The 16052-nt window shown below is 38.0% G+C and overlaps 5 protein-coding genes across 9 annotated transcripts; 4 read left to right on the top strand and 1 right to left on the bottom strand.

Moving 5' to 3' along the window:
• Positions 1–128: 128 nt before the first annotated feature.
• LOC106444091 lies at positions 129–2689 on the top strand. Its single transcript, XM_022717657.2, has 3 exons — positions 129–1177; positions 2052–2349; positions 2422–2689. The coding sequence occupies exons 1-3, from the start codon at positions 1084–1086 to the stop codon at positions 2459–2461; spliced, it is 432 nt and encodes a 143-aa protein (XP_022573378.2). The 5' UTR covers positions 129–1083; the 3' UTR covers positions 2462–2689.
• Positions 2690–4848: 2159 nt separating this feature from the next.
• On the top strand, positions 4849–6608 carry LOC106439514 (reticulon-like protein B11). Of its 4 annotated transcripts, none has more exons than XM_048776517.1 (6): positions 4849–5099; positions 5275–5455; positions 5624–5765; positions 5854–5923; positions 6019–6164; positions 6277–6608. In XM_048776517.1, the coding sequence occupies exons 1-5, from the start codon at positions 5036–5038 to the stop codon at positions 6162–6164; spliced, it is 603 nt and encodes a 200-aa protein (XP_048632474.1). In that variant the 5' UTR covers positions 4849–5035; the 3' UTR covers positions 6277–6608. The 4 variants fall into 4 exon arrangements, with proteins under 4 accessions (XP_048632474.1, XP_048632473.1, XP_022572191.1 ...); XM_048776516.1 differs by having other exon boundaries at positions 6019–6169; XM_022716470.2 differs by having other exon boundaries at positions 6019–6173.
• A 258-nt stretch (positions 6609–6866) lies between these two features.
• Positions 6867–9442, top strand: LOC106424462 (D-3-phosphoglycerate dehydrogenase 3, chloroplastic). The gene is made up of 3 exons (XM_013865217.3): positions 6867–7508; positions 7993–8576; positions 8639–9442. The coding sequence occupies exons 1-3, from the start codon at positions 7001–7003 to the stop codon at positions 9308–9310; spliced, it is 1764 nt and encodes a 587-aa protein (XP_013720671.1). The 5' UTR covers positions 6867–7000; the 3' UTR covers positions 9311–9442.
• LOC106439515 (sodium/proton antiporter 1-like) lies at positions 9336–12582 on the bottom strand. Of its 2 annotated transcripts, none has more exons than XM_048776513.1 (10): positions 12098–12582; positions 11782–11952; positions 11581–11709; positions 11333–11509; positions 11130–11236; positions 10829–10949; positions 10492–10553; positions 10098–10400; positions 9725–10019; positions 9336–9641 (listed from the first exon to the last, which is right to left on the bottom strand). In XM_048776513.1, exons 1-10 carry the CDS (start codon positions 12464–12466, stop codon positions 9522–9524), a joined length of 1854 nt encoding a protein of 617 aa, XP_048632470.1. In that variant the 5' UTR covers positions 12467–12582; the 3' UTR covers positions 9336–9521. The 2 variants fall into 2 exon arrangements, with proteins under 2 accessions (XP_048632470.1, XP_048632471.1); XM_048776514.1 differs by having other exon boundaries at positions 11782–11949; positions 12098–12581.
• Positions 12583–13195: 613 nt separating this feature from the next.
• LOC106439517 (peamaclein-like) lies at positions 13196–14391 on the top strand. Its single transcript, XM_013880974.3, has 3 exons — positions 13196–13321; positions 13400–13499; positions 14058–14391. The coding sequence occupies exons 2-3, from the start codon at positions 13412–13414 to the stop codon at positions 14261–14263; spliced, it is 294 nt and encodes a 97-aa protein (XP_013736428.1). The 5' UTR covers positions 13196–13321; positions 13400–13411; the 3' UTR covers positions 14264–14391.
• The last annotated feature ends 1661 nt before the right edge of the window (positions 14392–16052 follow it).

The raw sequence follows: 16052 nt of genomic DNA, 5'->3' as shown, positions 1-16052 counted from the left end.
TTTGATACAAATTTGTTTTGTAAAATATTTTTTTGCATGATATATATGATAAAAATTAAAAGAAGTAGTGAATTTACATATTTTGTAAATTTTTTGAACTTAGTTAACAATTATAATAACACAAAACTTAAAAAAGTTATAATTATCATCAGGGCCGGCTCAACATTGTTAGGAGCCCTACGGAAAAATTTATTTTTACCCTCTAAAATTTATATTAAATAATATTTAATATATTTTTAAAATTTAATCAGTAATATTTTATATATTTTGTAATGAAAATAAAACTATATATATATCAACTAATTTTGGGGACCTTTTAGTTTTTTTTTTTATAATTTTTTATATATAAAAATATAGATTTATAAAAAAATTAGACCCCTTAATTATTATTATACATGGAAACACGGGCTTGGGTCCGGAGCAGTCGCACCACTTGTCCTCCCTTGTTAGTCGGCCCTGATTATCACAAATGTGTTCTCTTCCTTTCATGTAATACTTTTATATAAGTAATAATGTGAATATAATTTATCAAATCATGTGTTAGAATAATAATTATATTAGTTTATATATTTAAAGCTTTAAATATAATCAAAATATATATGTATTTATATATTGTCGGATCGGATCGGATATCCGCTTTCCAAAGAAATAATATTTGTGATTTGCTTCAATTTTAACAAATATTGATTTTTAGTATTTGCTAAGCTTCGAAAGTTTATGGATATCCAAAAATGATCGAATCAGAATGAATCACGAATCGAATCAAATTTAACGGATAAAATGTTCAGCCCTTGTTTTGTCCCATTCGAGTTCAGATTAAAAATAAAAATAATGAAAACAAGATGGCAATTTCGTAATTTGCCAGTCTGTTTTGAAAACAATGATTTGATTCTCTCGTACACCATCGCCTATTGATCCACGTGGCAAACAAGATGGCAATTTCGTAATTTGTTGAGATCGTCAGTCACACTCACACACGCACGCAAAAGGTAATATCTGTGAGTGACGGCCTAAACTACTTTTTGATTATATATAAAGAAGCACGCAGGTCGAGAGTAGAGTGAGAACAAAATATTCACAAATATGGATCAAGAGGTAGATGCTGTAAACGCACAGATTGCAGGGGAAAACAGGATGCCAGGGATCCGAAATCTTCAAACTAATCACAGCCATCATCGTGCGTACTCACTTTTTTCTCTCCTCTGATCACTGTTTTTTTTTATTCTCCGTCTGATTCTAGTCTCCTCTGCTTCTTCTTTCCTCTGTTCCCTTTCCATCTCTTTCTCTCTCTTGCGATCTAGCAGGAAACGTGATATGACGTCAACGAGATTGTCCCCACACTTTTTTGTCTCTCCTCTGCTTCTTCTCTCCTCTGTTCACTGTTTTATTTTGATTTTCTGTCCGTCACCGTTGTCTGATTCTGGCCTCTTCTGCTTCTTCTCTTTTCTGTTCCCGTTCATCTCTCTCCCCCTCATGCGATCTAGCCGGAAAACGTGATGCGACGTCAACGAGATTGTCCTCACACTTTTTCGTCTCTCCTCTGTTTTTATTTTGATTATCTGTCCGTCACCTTTGTCTGATTCTGGTTCCACTCTTGCGATCAGCGAGATGTCCCCACACTTTTTTGTCACCTTTGTCTGATTCTGGTCTCGTCTGCTTCTTCTCTCCTCTGTTCCCTTTCATCTCTCTGATTCTGGTCTCGTCTGCTTCTTCTTTTCTCTCGTTCATATCTCTCCCCCTCTTGCGATCTTGCCGAAAAACTTGATATGATAGCAGCGCCGGACCTGAAGTATGGGCTTGGGGTCTGTGAAGGATTTAGTTTGCTTAGGGGGCAAGTTATTAAAGCAAAGTGATGACATGTTTTAACTATATAAACGTCTTTAAGGTTAGAGGTTCGAATCGCTAAAAGGGCAATGTATTTTAAGTTTCTTTATCAAGTAATAAGAGGCCTGAATAAATGAAAATTTGCTTGTGGGCCTGCTAAATACAAGGCCGATTCTGTATGAAATTTTAATCCTCTATTTTTTGCTTGTGGGCCTGCTTATTTGCAGCTAGGGTTGGACTCATCATCCAGGAATCCTTGACCCGCTGGCTCACTGGCCCGGAGATCTACAGGATTCTCAGGCGTAGACGATCCTTGACAGTCTCCAGCGACGAAAATCCACACCATGGGGTCATCGGCCTGTACCTATTCTACTGTCCACGCTTTTACAATTACACGAATGGGTTACACGACACGCGCACTTTCCAACACAGCCATCGCGGGCACACTATCCGTGTCACCCAGTCACGCCCTGCCATTCCCCCAGCTCCGACTTACTGCCGCAGGATGTACCGGTGCAGCACAAGGTAAAATTTTTTATCTATTAAGTTAAAAGCAAATTGTAATATCAATGTATTAATACTATCTTTTATACGTAGGTACGGTCGGTTTCTCCTGGTTCACTACCGCAATGAGTAGGAGGAGCTCGTGATCTCATCTCCCACGTCCACGTCTATCATCATCATCTCTTCTCCCACGTCCACGTCTCTCATTTTCTATTATCAAACTTATACCTATGCATATGTTATTTTATCTCATTTTCTATGTATTTCAGTTTCGGGATCTATTATCAAACTTATACCTATGCGCATATGTTATTTTATCTTTGGTTACTATTATGAAATGATAAACATCCTTGTTATGTCATCTTTATTAGATTTGAAATTCTATCTTAGAGAATTAAAATTTCACGCAAAATAGTGTATATCTGACGGCGACTTGATCATCTCCGATTGATTGATAGTACACTCTTCCTCTAGACTCCATTTTTGGTTGTTCACTTGGATTTTCACAATTTGGATTCTTCGAAGCTATATATATGCATGCCTCTGGGATCTCAACCTGGGCCAAAAGTTTCAAACTTTCCCAGCCATTCTCCGATGTCAACGATACTGAAAAGTCAGCCTTTGCGAAATTCACAAGTGGGTTAGGGATTCGTTTGTGTCCTCATCAACCAGATGAGAACACGGAAGGAACTTCTTCATAACCTGGTTTCATTGGGACCATTACGAAAGGTTTGGTGGATTCATCGGACAGCTAGCACAGGTCAAGGCTCAACATGCTGTTTCTTTTGGGGCTGGGAAAAAAAAACAGAATCCGAATAACCGAACCGAACTCGATCCAAAAAAATAATACCGAACCCGAATCGGAATTTATTAAATATCCGAACGGGTTCAAAATTTTGGTATCTAAAGAACCGAATCCAAACCCGACCCGAACCGAAGTATTTCGGGTACCCGAATATATCCGAAATAGATTTATATACATAAATATATTAATTATTTTTAGACTTAATGTATACTGAAATATCCAAAATATATAAGATACTTTTAAGTTGTTTAAGATATTTGAAAATATATACAAATAGTCAAAAAATAAATGTCTAAAATAGCTAAAAAATACTCAAAACACCAAAATACTTGAAATATCTATTGATTTTCTATTAAAATATTGAAACCAAACTAATTTATTTGTTAAGTTTAGGTATTTTAACATATGTTATTCAAATTTATAGGTGATATTTTATTTTATTAATAGATTTTGAGAAATTTAAAGTATATAATGAATTTTTAATAAAAATCATTTAAATGGGTTATCCAAACCCGAACCGAACCCGCAAATATCTGAACCGAACCCGCAAAGATCCGAACCGAACCTGGACCGAAATTTAGAAATACCCGAATGGGGCTAAAATCTTTGACCCCGAAAACCCAAAACCCGAATAGATCCGAACCGAACCCGAATGAGTACCCGAACGCCCACCCTAGTTTCTTTTGTGGTGGTTTAGGAAGGAGGGTTTGATTTGGATCTTACATACATTAAATAACAGATAACATTATTGCAATGGGGTTTCCTGCTGGTCTGGTGATATGAGTTGGAGGATCATTGTTTCGTGACAACTTATAAAGCTAGTATCATGTTAAGCTTATATCTTCTTGTCACTTATATGTAGGGGTTCTCTTTGCAACGAAAAAGCATCCTCGGACCAAGGATCTATCGGTAGGCCACTGCTTACTGCTCTCAAGTTCTTTTTTTTTTTTTTTTTTTTTGAGCATCAAAACAAATTCTTTTGTTTAAGATTTCATAACGATGTTTGTTTCTCAGTGAGTTATTTCGGATTTGGATTTATTCTCTCCTTCTAGGCATCTCTCTATTCCATTTGGATGGTTCCGTTTTGGTAGTTGGCTTGAAAATAAAAGAAAGGAGCAGCTCATTCTACTGAAGTCAAAGGCTCCCATTGGCGTGTGTATGCAACATCTTACAATTATTCTAAAGCCAATCAGACTTTTACTTTCTCTTTTTTCTCCAAGGTTTTTACAACCTTTTTAACTGTTGGCTGTCATGTTTTTACTCTTTAAATATTTACTTTTTCTTTAGCCACGTAGACCAGACTTTTAGATGGCTGTAGAATTTTTCGTTCTTATTTTTAGAGCAATTCCAATTGGAATTTCTTACCTTACATATATTGGTGTATGAATATACAACAAATATTATTTAATTTAAAGATAATTTTTTTTTTGAAAATCCAACTGATAATATGTCATTTGAGATATTATCAGTCGAGTTTCCAAGAATATTTAGATACTGATCTATTTATTTATAATATTTGTATTTTTTAATATTTTGAGAATTTTTGGTTAGATTCTGTCAATATGAACGAATTTTTTTTTTGGCTGAAAGTATATAAAAGCTCTAGAACTATAATTTCCGGAAACAGAGCAAATATATAACTAAAGAAATTTTGGTGAAACAGAGCAAATATAATTTGTTGATAAAAAAGAGCAATATAATTAAAAATATAATATAAATACTTTTTTAATTTGATGGTTACTTAAAACTGAAAAAAATAAACTTTTGTCGCCGAAGCGAAAAGGAAAAAGCTTTGATCTTTGGTGTAGAAAGAGCTCGATTGATCAAAGAGAGATATCGATTCGTCAAATCACTTTGCCTTCAAATCTGTATACGCGGAAGAACCTTAGCTGATCATTCACTATGGGAGATTCCGCTTCTTCTTCTTCTTCTTCTTCTGTTCATAAATCTCTTGGTGGTGGCTCAGGCTAGTCTCTCTTTCCCTGTCATATATTTGTATTGATTGCTGTATTTCTGGATTGATCGATCATTGTTCTAATGTTTTTCTTCGATTGGTTTAGCCCATTTGAGGAAGTGTTGTGTGTCCTTAGAGAACAATTTTGGAATATTGAATCTTCTTGTTTGGGATTGGTAAAGTGCAGTTGCTGATCTGCTGCTGTGGAGAAACAGGACAGGTGCAGTCATTTTGCTTGTCTCGTCTACTGGGTTTTGGTTCCTGTTCGAGAGAGCTGGTTACAATCTCTTGTCTTTCGTCTCCAATGTTCTGCTTCTTCTTGTTGCCATCCTCTTCTTATGGGCCAAGTCTGCTTCGCTTCTCAACCGGTAACTCTTTCTCTCTTTTTTGCTCCCAAAAAGATGAAACCTTTATGCAGCATTGTTGGTTAATAGATCTGCTTTTGCTGTTTTGTGATAAGTTTCTGGTGAATATTGGAACTACGCTATGAGAAAACTGACTCATGTGTATATCACTGATGATTCTTTTTGTTTCAGACCTCTACCTCCAGTTCCCAATATGGAAATCCCTGAGGAGTTTGCAATCAAGGCTGCTGATGAGATTCGGGTTTTGATCAATCATGTACTCTCAATTGCAAGTGATATCACCATTGCTAGAAATCCAATTCGTCTCCTTCAGGTTATTGTCTAGTCTCTTTTACATAACTTGGCCAAACTATTTGCTTTTGAATCTGGATTAGTCTAAATCATTCTCGTATGTGAAATAGGTTTCATTTGTCTTGTGGGCTATATCCTACGTCGGGACTTTAATCAACTCCCTCACTCTTGTCTACATTGGTGAGCGTCTTGTCTAACCTTTTTCTCATGTATATCGTATACTCTCTGAGTTATCCGTTTTCAATCATGCATCTCTGTTTCTATCTGTCTCGAAGTGGTTCTTCTCAGTCTTTCTGTTCCTGTTGTGTACGAGAAGTACCAAGAGCACATCGATGATAAGCTGAGTTCAACTTCAGAAGTCATTCGAAATATCTCAAGGAAGATTCCAATGCCCGTAAGCAAAGAGAAGAAGTATCAGTAGGTAGTGTAAGTAAGTAAGTAAGCAAAGCCTTTTCATTTGAGAAATAAGTGAAACGCTTATAGTCATGACTTGTCCAAGATCTTTTGACTGCTGTTTTACTGAACCGCTGCAGGTGGAAAAAAAAACTGCCGGTTTGTTTCATCAGACTAATTACACCAGCTTTTAACACACATGAATGGCACTGGATTTGCTTGCTATAATATGATGATCAAGCAGCAGAAAAAAAAGTGAATCGCAGTACAGATTTTTGTTCATATCTTTCTGCTTTGGTCTAATCTTTCTGTGTTTGCTCTGTTCTACTAGATTCATGGTTCTCTGGGTTTTTTTGTGTCTTTTGAAAGAACTTCTGGTCTTTTAGTTTACACACAAATGATTTATAGCATTCTTGTTGAAGTAAGATAAATCTTAATACAATTTGAGTGGTTATTCAAACATAATTGCTGATTTTAAAGATTATAACTGAATTTTTAGCAAAACGACATTTTAAAATAATAACCAATAAAATAACTAATTTTGTAATTTATCATAAATAGTACAAATGTTTTCTTTGTAACAAATTATTATATTTATGTTCAGCGTTCACTGTATTTTACCAGCTTAACATTTTATTAAATGTTAAGTTGAAAGCAGACAAAAAAAAACATTATTAAATTTAAAATTTTTGTGTTATAAAGTGCTTCAAAATCAACCACGCAGTGAGGATATGGGCAAAGAATCTGGCGCAATCTAACCACAACATATTAAAACCCCACAAAACCCAAAATCCATATCTTACTCTGTTGCCGACGATACGTACACCTTTGCTTACATTCTTCTTAAGATTCCCGCCACCACTGATGGCGACGCCTCTTGGTCTATCATCCCTCTTCTCCTCGAGGCTATACACTACTACTCCCTCCGTCTTCCCCATCCACCGTAAAGAATTCAACCGGCGTCGGATCATCCTCGTCACCGCCGGAGGAGGAGGAAAACCGACGATCCTCGTGGCGGAGAAGCTCGGCCAAGCGGGGATAGACCTTCTCAAAAAGCACGCCAACGTGGACTGCTCGTACGATCTGAGCGTCGAGGAGCTCTGCACGAAGATCTCCCTGTGCGATGCGCTGATCGTGAGGAGCGGCACGAAGGTCGGGAGAGACGTGTTCGAGTCCTCTCGAGGGAGGCTTAAGGTTGTGGGACGAGCTGGCGTTGGGATCGATAACGTGGATTTGGCGGCGGCGACGGAGTACGGGTGTTTGGTTGTGAATGCTCCGACTGCTAACACGGTGGCGGCTGCTGAGCATGGGATCGCGCTTTTAACCGCCATGGCTAGGAATGTAGCTCAAGCTGATGCTTCTATCAAAGCTGGTGAGTCCACAGTTTTGTTATTAGAGGGCTTATCTGAGAAATTGCGATAAGAAATGTAGAAATGCCTATTTTTTTGAATGCCTAAACCGATAAAAAATTGGTTTGAAAAAATAGTTTCGCTCAAACCCGATTTGTCGAGTAAGTAATCGTCTAGACCGATTTTTAGACACTGTAGAAATGAATTAGTTCAACTAAAATGTATGTATTTCGGCTATCAAGTCATATAAATTTTTATCTGAGGAACTGAAAAAATAAAAAAATAGAAATTTTTTTGTTCATTCTGTTCTTCGTCGTAATTGCAAAAGATCCACCTATCAATAAATTTACCAAAAATTCAATGTAACTGATATAAATTTTGAGGAATAAAGAATTTACCATATTTTTTTTTCACCAATTGGAGCCTAGGTGTGGTTTCAGGTTTTTTGATATTTTTTACAAATATATTAAAATAAAATAAAATGCATGTGATTAATGGTTGCTGCAGGGAAGTGGATGAGAAGCAAGTATGTTGGTGTTTCACTTGTGGGGAAGACTCTAGCTGTTCTTGGTTTTGGTAAAGTTGGTTCAGAGGTTGCTAGGCGAGCCAGAGGGCTCGGGATGCATGTCATCACACACGATCCTTACGCACCAGCGGATCGTGCACGAGCCATAGGTGTGGAGCTAGTTAGCTTTGAAGTAGCTATCTCAACTGCAGACTTCATCTCTTTGCACCTCCCTCTCACCGCTGCTACTTCCAAGATGCTGAATGACGAGACCTTTGCGAGGATGAAGAGAGGAGTGCGTATTGTCAACGTTGCTCGGGGTGGAGTTATTGACGAGGAAGCTCTCTTGAGGGCGCTTGACTCTGGAATTGTCGCTCAGGCGGCTCTTGATGTTTTCACAGTGGAGCCGCCTGTTAAAGACAACAAGCTGGTGTTGCATGAGAGTGTGACCGCCACGCCTCACCTTGGTGCCAGTACTATGGAGGCTCAGGAAGGAGTGGCGGTAGAGATCGCTGAAGCTGTTGTTGGAGCTTTGAGAGGAGAACTCGCTGCTACTGCTGTCAATGCACCAATGGTTCCACCAGAGGTAGCTTCAAGTTAGTGCTTATTGTCTTGTCCTGCAAACTCTCTGACATTGTTCTGTTATAGGTGTTGAGGGAGCTGAAACCATATGTTGTGCTAGCTGAGAAGCTTGGGAGATTGGCTGTACAACTGGTAACCGGTGGAAGCGGTGTGGACGCTGTGAAAGTGACTTACGCTTCTTCAAGATCTCCTGATGATCTCGACACGAGACTTCTCCGCGCCATGGTCATAAAGGGACTCATTGAACCCATCTCCAGCGTGTTCATAAACCTGGTTAACTCAGACTACGTTGCTAAGCAACGAGGAGTCAAAATCTCAGAAGAGCGTATGGTTCTAGACGGCTCACCTGAGGATCCAATAGAATACATTACTGTCCGAATCGCAAACGTGGAATCAAGATTTGCCAGCGCCTTATCAGAGTCGGGAGAGATCAAAGTAGAAGGAAGAGTGAAACAAGGAGTTCCAAGTTTAACCAAAGTGGGGTTGTTCGGAGTGGATGTGAGTTTAGAAGGGAGTGTGATTCTGTGCAGGCAAGTTGATCAGCCTGGGATGATTGGTAAAGTTGGTAGCATCTTGGGAGATGAAAACGTGAATGTGAGCTTCATGAGCGTTGGAAGAATAGCTCCGGGGAAGCAAGCGGTGATGGCGATTGGTGTAGATGAACAACCCAGCAAAGAAACTTTGAAGAAAATTGGAGACATTTCTGCCATTGAAGAGTTTGTTTTTCTCAAACTATAGTCTTAATACATTACATTGATGCACATAAGAAAACTCCAAATGGATATAATCTTATTGGATTACTGGATGATTCATTCTGTACTAATCATACAATCGAGTGTGTATATGAAACAATTTACATAGATTGGTTTAGTGATGTGTTATTATGCAGCCAGACAGCCTTTATCCTGTTTCTTTTTGTATAGAAGATAAACAAAGAGATTGATGCAGCTTACGAGCCAGTGAGAAATGGGATCTGAGCCACCGTTGTTGGGATCGAAAAATGAAGACTTTGAACTGCTAGATAAGCGGCGATACCAGCAGCATAACCAGCAAAAGCATAACCACTGACCTGCAAGGAGCCTCAAGAGTAAGTTTAATGCTATGTTGTGTTGTTAAGTGAGCTTCAGACAAGAGAAAAGATTATGTCATTACCTTTCGGAAGTACCAAAAGAAATCGACTTTCTCCATGCCCATGAAGGCTACACCAGCAGCAGAACCAATGATTAGCATTGAACCGCCAGTTCCGGCGCAGAAGGCAACGAGCTGCCAAAACTCAGAATCTTGAGGGAATGATGTGAGATCATACATCCCCATAGTCGCTGCAACCAATGGAACATTGTCTATGATTGCTGACACAACACCAATTGCACTTGCGATTAGCTCAACATTAGGTATATTAGCATCAAGGTAGGCTGCAATCTCCCGGAGGATCCCTGCTGCCTCAAGGCTGACACAAGAAGAGGAAAGAGCATCACAAAAGATTTCAAGAACATCAGAGTTTGGAGACGATCAGTTGATTTAGTACCTGCTAACGGATAATAGAATGCCGAGGAAGAACAGAGCGCCTTGTGTGTCGATTCGTGATAAGGCCTGAGGTACTTTGAGCTTTTGTCTTTCGGATTCGCCGTAATGGATGGCGTCCGTCAAGATCCATAGAACTCCAAGTCCCAACAAGATACCCATGTAAGGAGGTAGTCCAGTTAGAGACTTAAAGACCGGAACAAAAACCAACGCCCCAAGGCCAACTCCAAAAACTAGCTGTCCTCTTGGAGCCATCTTTTCAGAAGCCATTACATCTGATGTATCCTGTCCTTTTTCATTTACCTCACTGAGGAAGAAGGCAAAAACTTACATCAATCAGTCTCTGCGGTGAAAAACAATTTAAGAGACAATAGAAGCCAAGGACATGAGTTTTTAACCTCGACAAGGACATGAGGGCTAGTGGAACAGCGAGGGAAATGGCCGAAGGTATAAAAAGGCCCTGAAAAGAAATCAAGTGAACCTCCATTAGGAATATATATACAGACAGCTCCATAAGGTTCCAATATCCGAATCTAGCCTCTAGCAGAATCAAGCTCTTTATCCATCTAACAAACCTAAACCCATGAACTAGGCTTACAATTTTAACTTCAGGGCTTTATGCTTTCAAAAAATTCATTGTTCTTTAATAAACTATGAACCCGTAAACCTAGACTAAAGAAACAGATTGAGCTTTGAGATAAGCATTATGTGATTATTTCAGAAGAGAAGGATAACCTGCATAGTCGGCAAGGTGGATATCTGACCATGAATCCATAGCATGGTCGTAGTAACATCACCAATGGGACTCCATGCTCCTCCTGCATTTGCTGCTATTACCACAACAGCTCCTAGAAGTCTGCCATTTGTTATTAAGCGTGAACATTAACGTTACTGTGATCATAATACTGAGCACCAAAACAGAGTAATATTACAGGCCAAATATGGATCCTTGAGAATCTTAAGGTCTATATATCTATCATGAGCAACTTAACCAAGAAACTAAGTAACAGGAGCACAAAGACAAAAGTGTTCATACTTGCGGTACTCTGATTGAGGAACCAGTTTCCTGAGTAAAGAAACCATGACAATGGTAGAGGTCAGGTTGTCTAGAATCGAACTGAGGAAAAAAGTCACAAAGCCGACCTGAAACACCATAAGTAAACTAAGTAAGTGTAAACCCTTGAAGAAGAAGAAGAGACTAAAGCTGATAAATTTTCAAGCTAGAGATAAACTACTTACCACCCATAAAAGCGTCTTTGGCTTACGAGTGGTGATATTGTCTGTAACAAGCTTAAATCCTTGGTGAGCATCAACTATCTCCACAATAGTCATTGCTCCGAGCAAGAAAAACACAATCTCACTTACCTCAGCTGTTGCATGTTGAAGCTCTGACACAACTACTTCAGCTGAAGGAGCCTGTTACAAGGAATATATAATTAAATAATATCCAAACAAACATTAACTAGTAAGTTAACTCTCTTACTTACCCCTATGCTTCGCACAACCCAGAGACTCACAGCCATCACAAGTCCAATTCCACTTTTATTAAAAGCTAAAGACTCTTCGAAGATGATCCCTGCGTATCCTATTCCAAACAACAGTGCCATAGCAACATCCTGTGTCATTACATTGTCCAGCTATAAGCATTTTGAGTCTGAAAACCAAAAGGAGGGTTCGTGGGAAAGAACCTGATTAGCAGCGACCCAGGAATGATTAATGGCAGCTGTTCCTGTAAGAGCTGCTGCAATAACAGCTATAGCTTTAACTACATCTGTCTTTGGTTGATAATTAGCTTCAAAGTAGGTCGAACTAGGTTCATCAACCGAACAAATAGGGTCACATGAGTCCATCAAATCCTGCTGATCATACATATAAATACTTTGACCAAACATAAAAACATAAACGTAAAGTTTCATCCTTTGAAGCCAATTCAGTCATATAGCATCAAACGAGGAGATGGGTTCTTGTCAAAATTGAATTTGACGGTAACGAAGAAACTCGAACCTCAAGCTTTGACTCATCTATTGGTTGCGACTGTTCTTCGAGAGAAGGTGAAGAAGAGTTCCTTGTCTTGTCCTCAGCTCTAACGAGAACACTGTGTCTGGACATCCTCGAGCTTGATACTGTCGAAAAGGAGACACTTTGCGGCAACCTGGTCGAGAGACAGAGACGGGATGAAGTCACGACGGCGTGTCTCTTCGTCAATTTGTGCGGCGGCGCGAAGTGAGAGCCGATAGGAAACACCGCCATCGCGATCACCGGAGAGAGAGCGCGAAAAAAACTCCGGCAGACCGGCGAAGTACTGAGATGATCGGTGGCAATTAAAAGTCTTTGATTTGTAATAATATGCTCAGAATCTTGTCTTTTTACCATTTTAATCCAAACAAAATAAGTGATTTAAAAATGTTTTTAGCATAAAAGAATATAAACAGTTTAATCCCATTTTCAATTGTTTTTGTTGTTTTTAATAGTCTCTTTCTCAAGTGACATGCTTGCGCTATGCACTCGTAGTAATTTAAATAAACCTGATTCGTTGAGACGGCGACGTTTTCGACTTGTTTGGGCCTCATATGATTAGTGGCCCTGCTAACATCCATGTCTCTACCCTCTGGAGGATAGATAGATTTGCGGAATCATATAGGATTTGTAGTCCATGTGATGTAACTCATGTAGACAACTTTCTTGTTTTCTCGGATTTTTTTGCATCTTAAATCGTTTTATTTAAATGAGATCACATTATCAGAACAAAATTTAATAGGCACAAACTACTATTTTCTCGGATTTCACTTTAAAAATATAACCAATGTAATCCTTCAATATTCAGTTCTGATACTCTTAACTAGAGCCTTCTATTTCTCATATTTGGCCACTGACATTTACACGATAAATGTTTATTTTAGCCTAGAAAAATTCAAACTATATAAATTGAGGGGTATATGTACATGTCATGACGCTAGCGCATATGGCTTGTTATGAAGCTAATAAGTGTCGTGTTGTTGAAGCGGTAGGAGGCAATACTTTGAGAAGAGACATCATCGAGCTTATCGACGTATGAAGATTGCAGCCATTTCAAGAATCGCAGTGACCGAACAATTTGATTAACCACGCGTCTAGACCAGATAATATAATCAATGTAATATATATACATTTATTTCGGCAGAGAAAATTAGGCGGTGGTAGCTTTGAAGTTACTATAAATGAATCTCACCACTTCTCCGTTCTTAAAAGGTACCACCAAGACTAAGAGAATTACACTCTTATTCCACTTAACAAATTACACTTAGGGCATTAGAATCTTTAACGCAGATAAAAGCAACGATGAATGGTAAGGAATCTGTTACATTCTTCTTCTTCCTCGCTCTTCTCATCCTTCCCTTCGTGCTTCTCCCTGCCACAGCTGCTCCTGGTAAGTACGCATGCATCTCTCGATCTCTCCCTGTGTATATAGACATGTATGCATGCATATGTTTTAAAGTATCTTGAACTATAACTTTTTCAGAGAGTATATAAATATATAGTTCTCCAAGACTTAATTACAACAAGAAGAACCGCTTTACTAAATTAAAAGAGTGACAAGTTAGATTAGCTGTATATATAACATACATTCCCTCTTAAAATAGCGCGCGTCATGTTAAATTATAGCAAACTGGAGACATAACAAACACAAGTAATCAACGTAAATAGTCATATCATCTCGGCTTATGGATTGAAATTACATCAAATTTGTTAGAAATACTTCATGTTAAGTAAGAAGATAATGGACCAACAGTATAGTATACAAGCGTACGTTCTGATGTATTAGTTTTGAACTATAAACATATATATGATCTCTCACACCACTTGGTACTAGAGTCCAATAAACCCAAGCGTGATCTTTGATCATTTAAAAGATCTCTATGCAATTAAAGGTTGTCTTAATTTAAATATACTATATACTATGTGTTGAAATGGAAAAAATAATCAGGAAGAGTAGGAGGCATGGGAGTATACTGTGGGAGTAGATGTAGAGGAAGGTGTTCAAAGGCAGGGTTTCGAGACAGATGTATCAAGTATTGTGGCATTTGTTGCAGACAGTGTAAGTGTGTTCCTTCTGGCACCTTTGGCAACAAGCATCAGTGCCCTTGCTATCGAGACATGCTTAGCTCCAAGGGCAAACCCAAGTGCCCTTAATTAAGAACTTGTACGAATAATGCGAATAAAATGCGTTTTACATGCATGCGCTTGTCTTAAAGTTGGTTAGGTCTATGAGTGCTTCTTATAGTTTCCTTTCTCATATATATTAAGCTTTAAAGTCTCTCTAGCTCTCTCTCTCTCTATATATATATATATATATACTATGAGTGTTTGTTGTCCCAAATGAGTTATACTGTGGATATTTTGAAAGACGTATATATTAGATTCGGAAAAATGAAAGGAAAATAGGAAAATATTTTTCTTGGGTATGAAGATGGTTTGTGCACCTAGCTGATTATACAAAAAATAGTTTCGGTTTAGCTGGATCTTTGGTTCGTGTAGTTCAAATAGTATGCTTTGAACCAAATACTTTATATCTTGTGAAAGTTACATATTATATAAAGATCGAGTCTAGACTCTTTACTCATGAATAGCTTAACTGATGCCAACTTGAATTAGTTGCTGTTTGTTGGGTTCCTTATCATGTAAGTCCAATATATGTATGTATATGTGTGTGTGTTTGTGTCTGGTTAGCAATATGGTTTGAGTTCATACTCTTATTTCAACTTTTATTTTTAGTTTGGAGGCTAACAAAATTTGATTACTAAAATCAGAAGTGGACAAAATATCTGTAAAATTTGATTCAATCCAAAATGTTGGGATATTTGTAATTCCAGCCACAAAACAGAGTAAACAGAGTATGAAGTAAATCATAAATACTGATATTTTAAAAAATGAATATATGATCTCCTTCAGACTTCTTGTTCTCGTCATCATCATCCATACATCCTAAAGCAATTTTGATGTCTTGTAATAATTCTGTAATACCACATTTCGATAGCCTCTATTGCTTCGTTATAGCACTCAAAACAACATGAATCCAATCAAAGGATCCTTCCTTTTGATCATACTCTCTTGGATCTTTATCTGTACAAACAATAGCTAACTTCTCCATCTCATAAAAAACATCCAATAGTAACTTCATCTCCTTCGAACCAGAAGGGCTAATCACACTATTTTCACTTCTAATATCAAACACGAAATAATTTCTTTTATCTCAATGTTTCTCTGCCCTGACGTTTCCAATCTGCTCCATCAATAGATCATACCTAAGCTTCCTGCTCTGAACTTCATCTTTCATCATCAAATCACTTTTATTTCCATCTCTTCTTTTTATCTCCATCTTCCTTTCTTCAGCTTCATAACTCATCGATATAGAACCATAGACTTATGGGTTAGCAAACCATAGACTTGCGAGTACACTCTGTTTCCTCTGTTTTTGACCTCAAGCTCCTTCTCAAGAACAGTATACTCATATCTCAAGAAGGCGTTTTCTTTCTCCACTGAATCTAAGCTTGTCATTAACGCTTCAAATTCTGACTCCACCTGAAATTTACGCTCTAGTAGGCTTACCACGAGCTTTTCTTTGGCCACAAGCGACTTCTTCAGCTGAGTGTTCTCAGCTTCTAGAGTTTGAACCCCTTCTCTTCATCTCAGTTAGATCATCATATGCAGATTCTTCTTGTTTCTCCTTCTTAGTGTCTCTTCAAGCTTATCGTTTAGACTTTTTCGGGCTCTCTCATGTCTAATTCCATTTCCTGGAGAAACCTTAAGCGCCATAATACCAAAAGCAAATCACAAACTCATACTTAGAAGTTAAAAAGTAATACATGGACAGAACATGAGCTGATAACGATCAACTTTTTCTCAAGAAGGCATAGAACATTTAAAGCAAGTTATGGCAACTTCGGACAAAAGTTTCTTTACATGTCCATATATTATATAT

The sequence above is a fragment of the Brassica napus genome, chromosome A3 (genome assembly GCF_020379485.1).
Source record: "Brassica napus cultivar Da-Ae chromosome A3, Da-Ae, whole genome shotgun sequence".
Classification (NCBI taxonomy): Eukaryota; Viridiplantae; Streptophyta; class Magnoliopsida; order Brassicales; family Brassicaceae; genus Brassica; species Brassica napus.
Note: the sequence above shows the minus strand (reverse complement) of the source record. Positions and strands in the feature narration are given on the sequence as shown.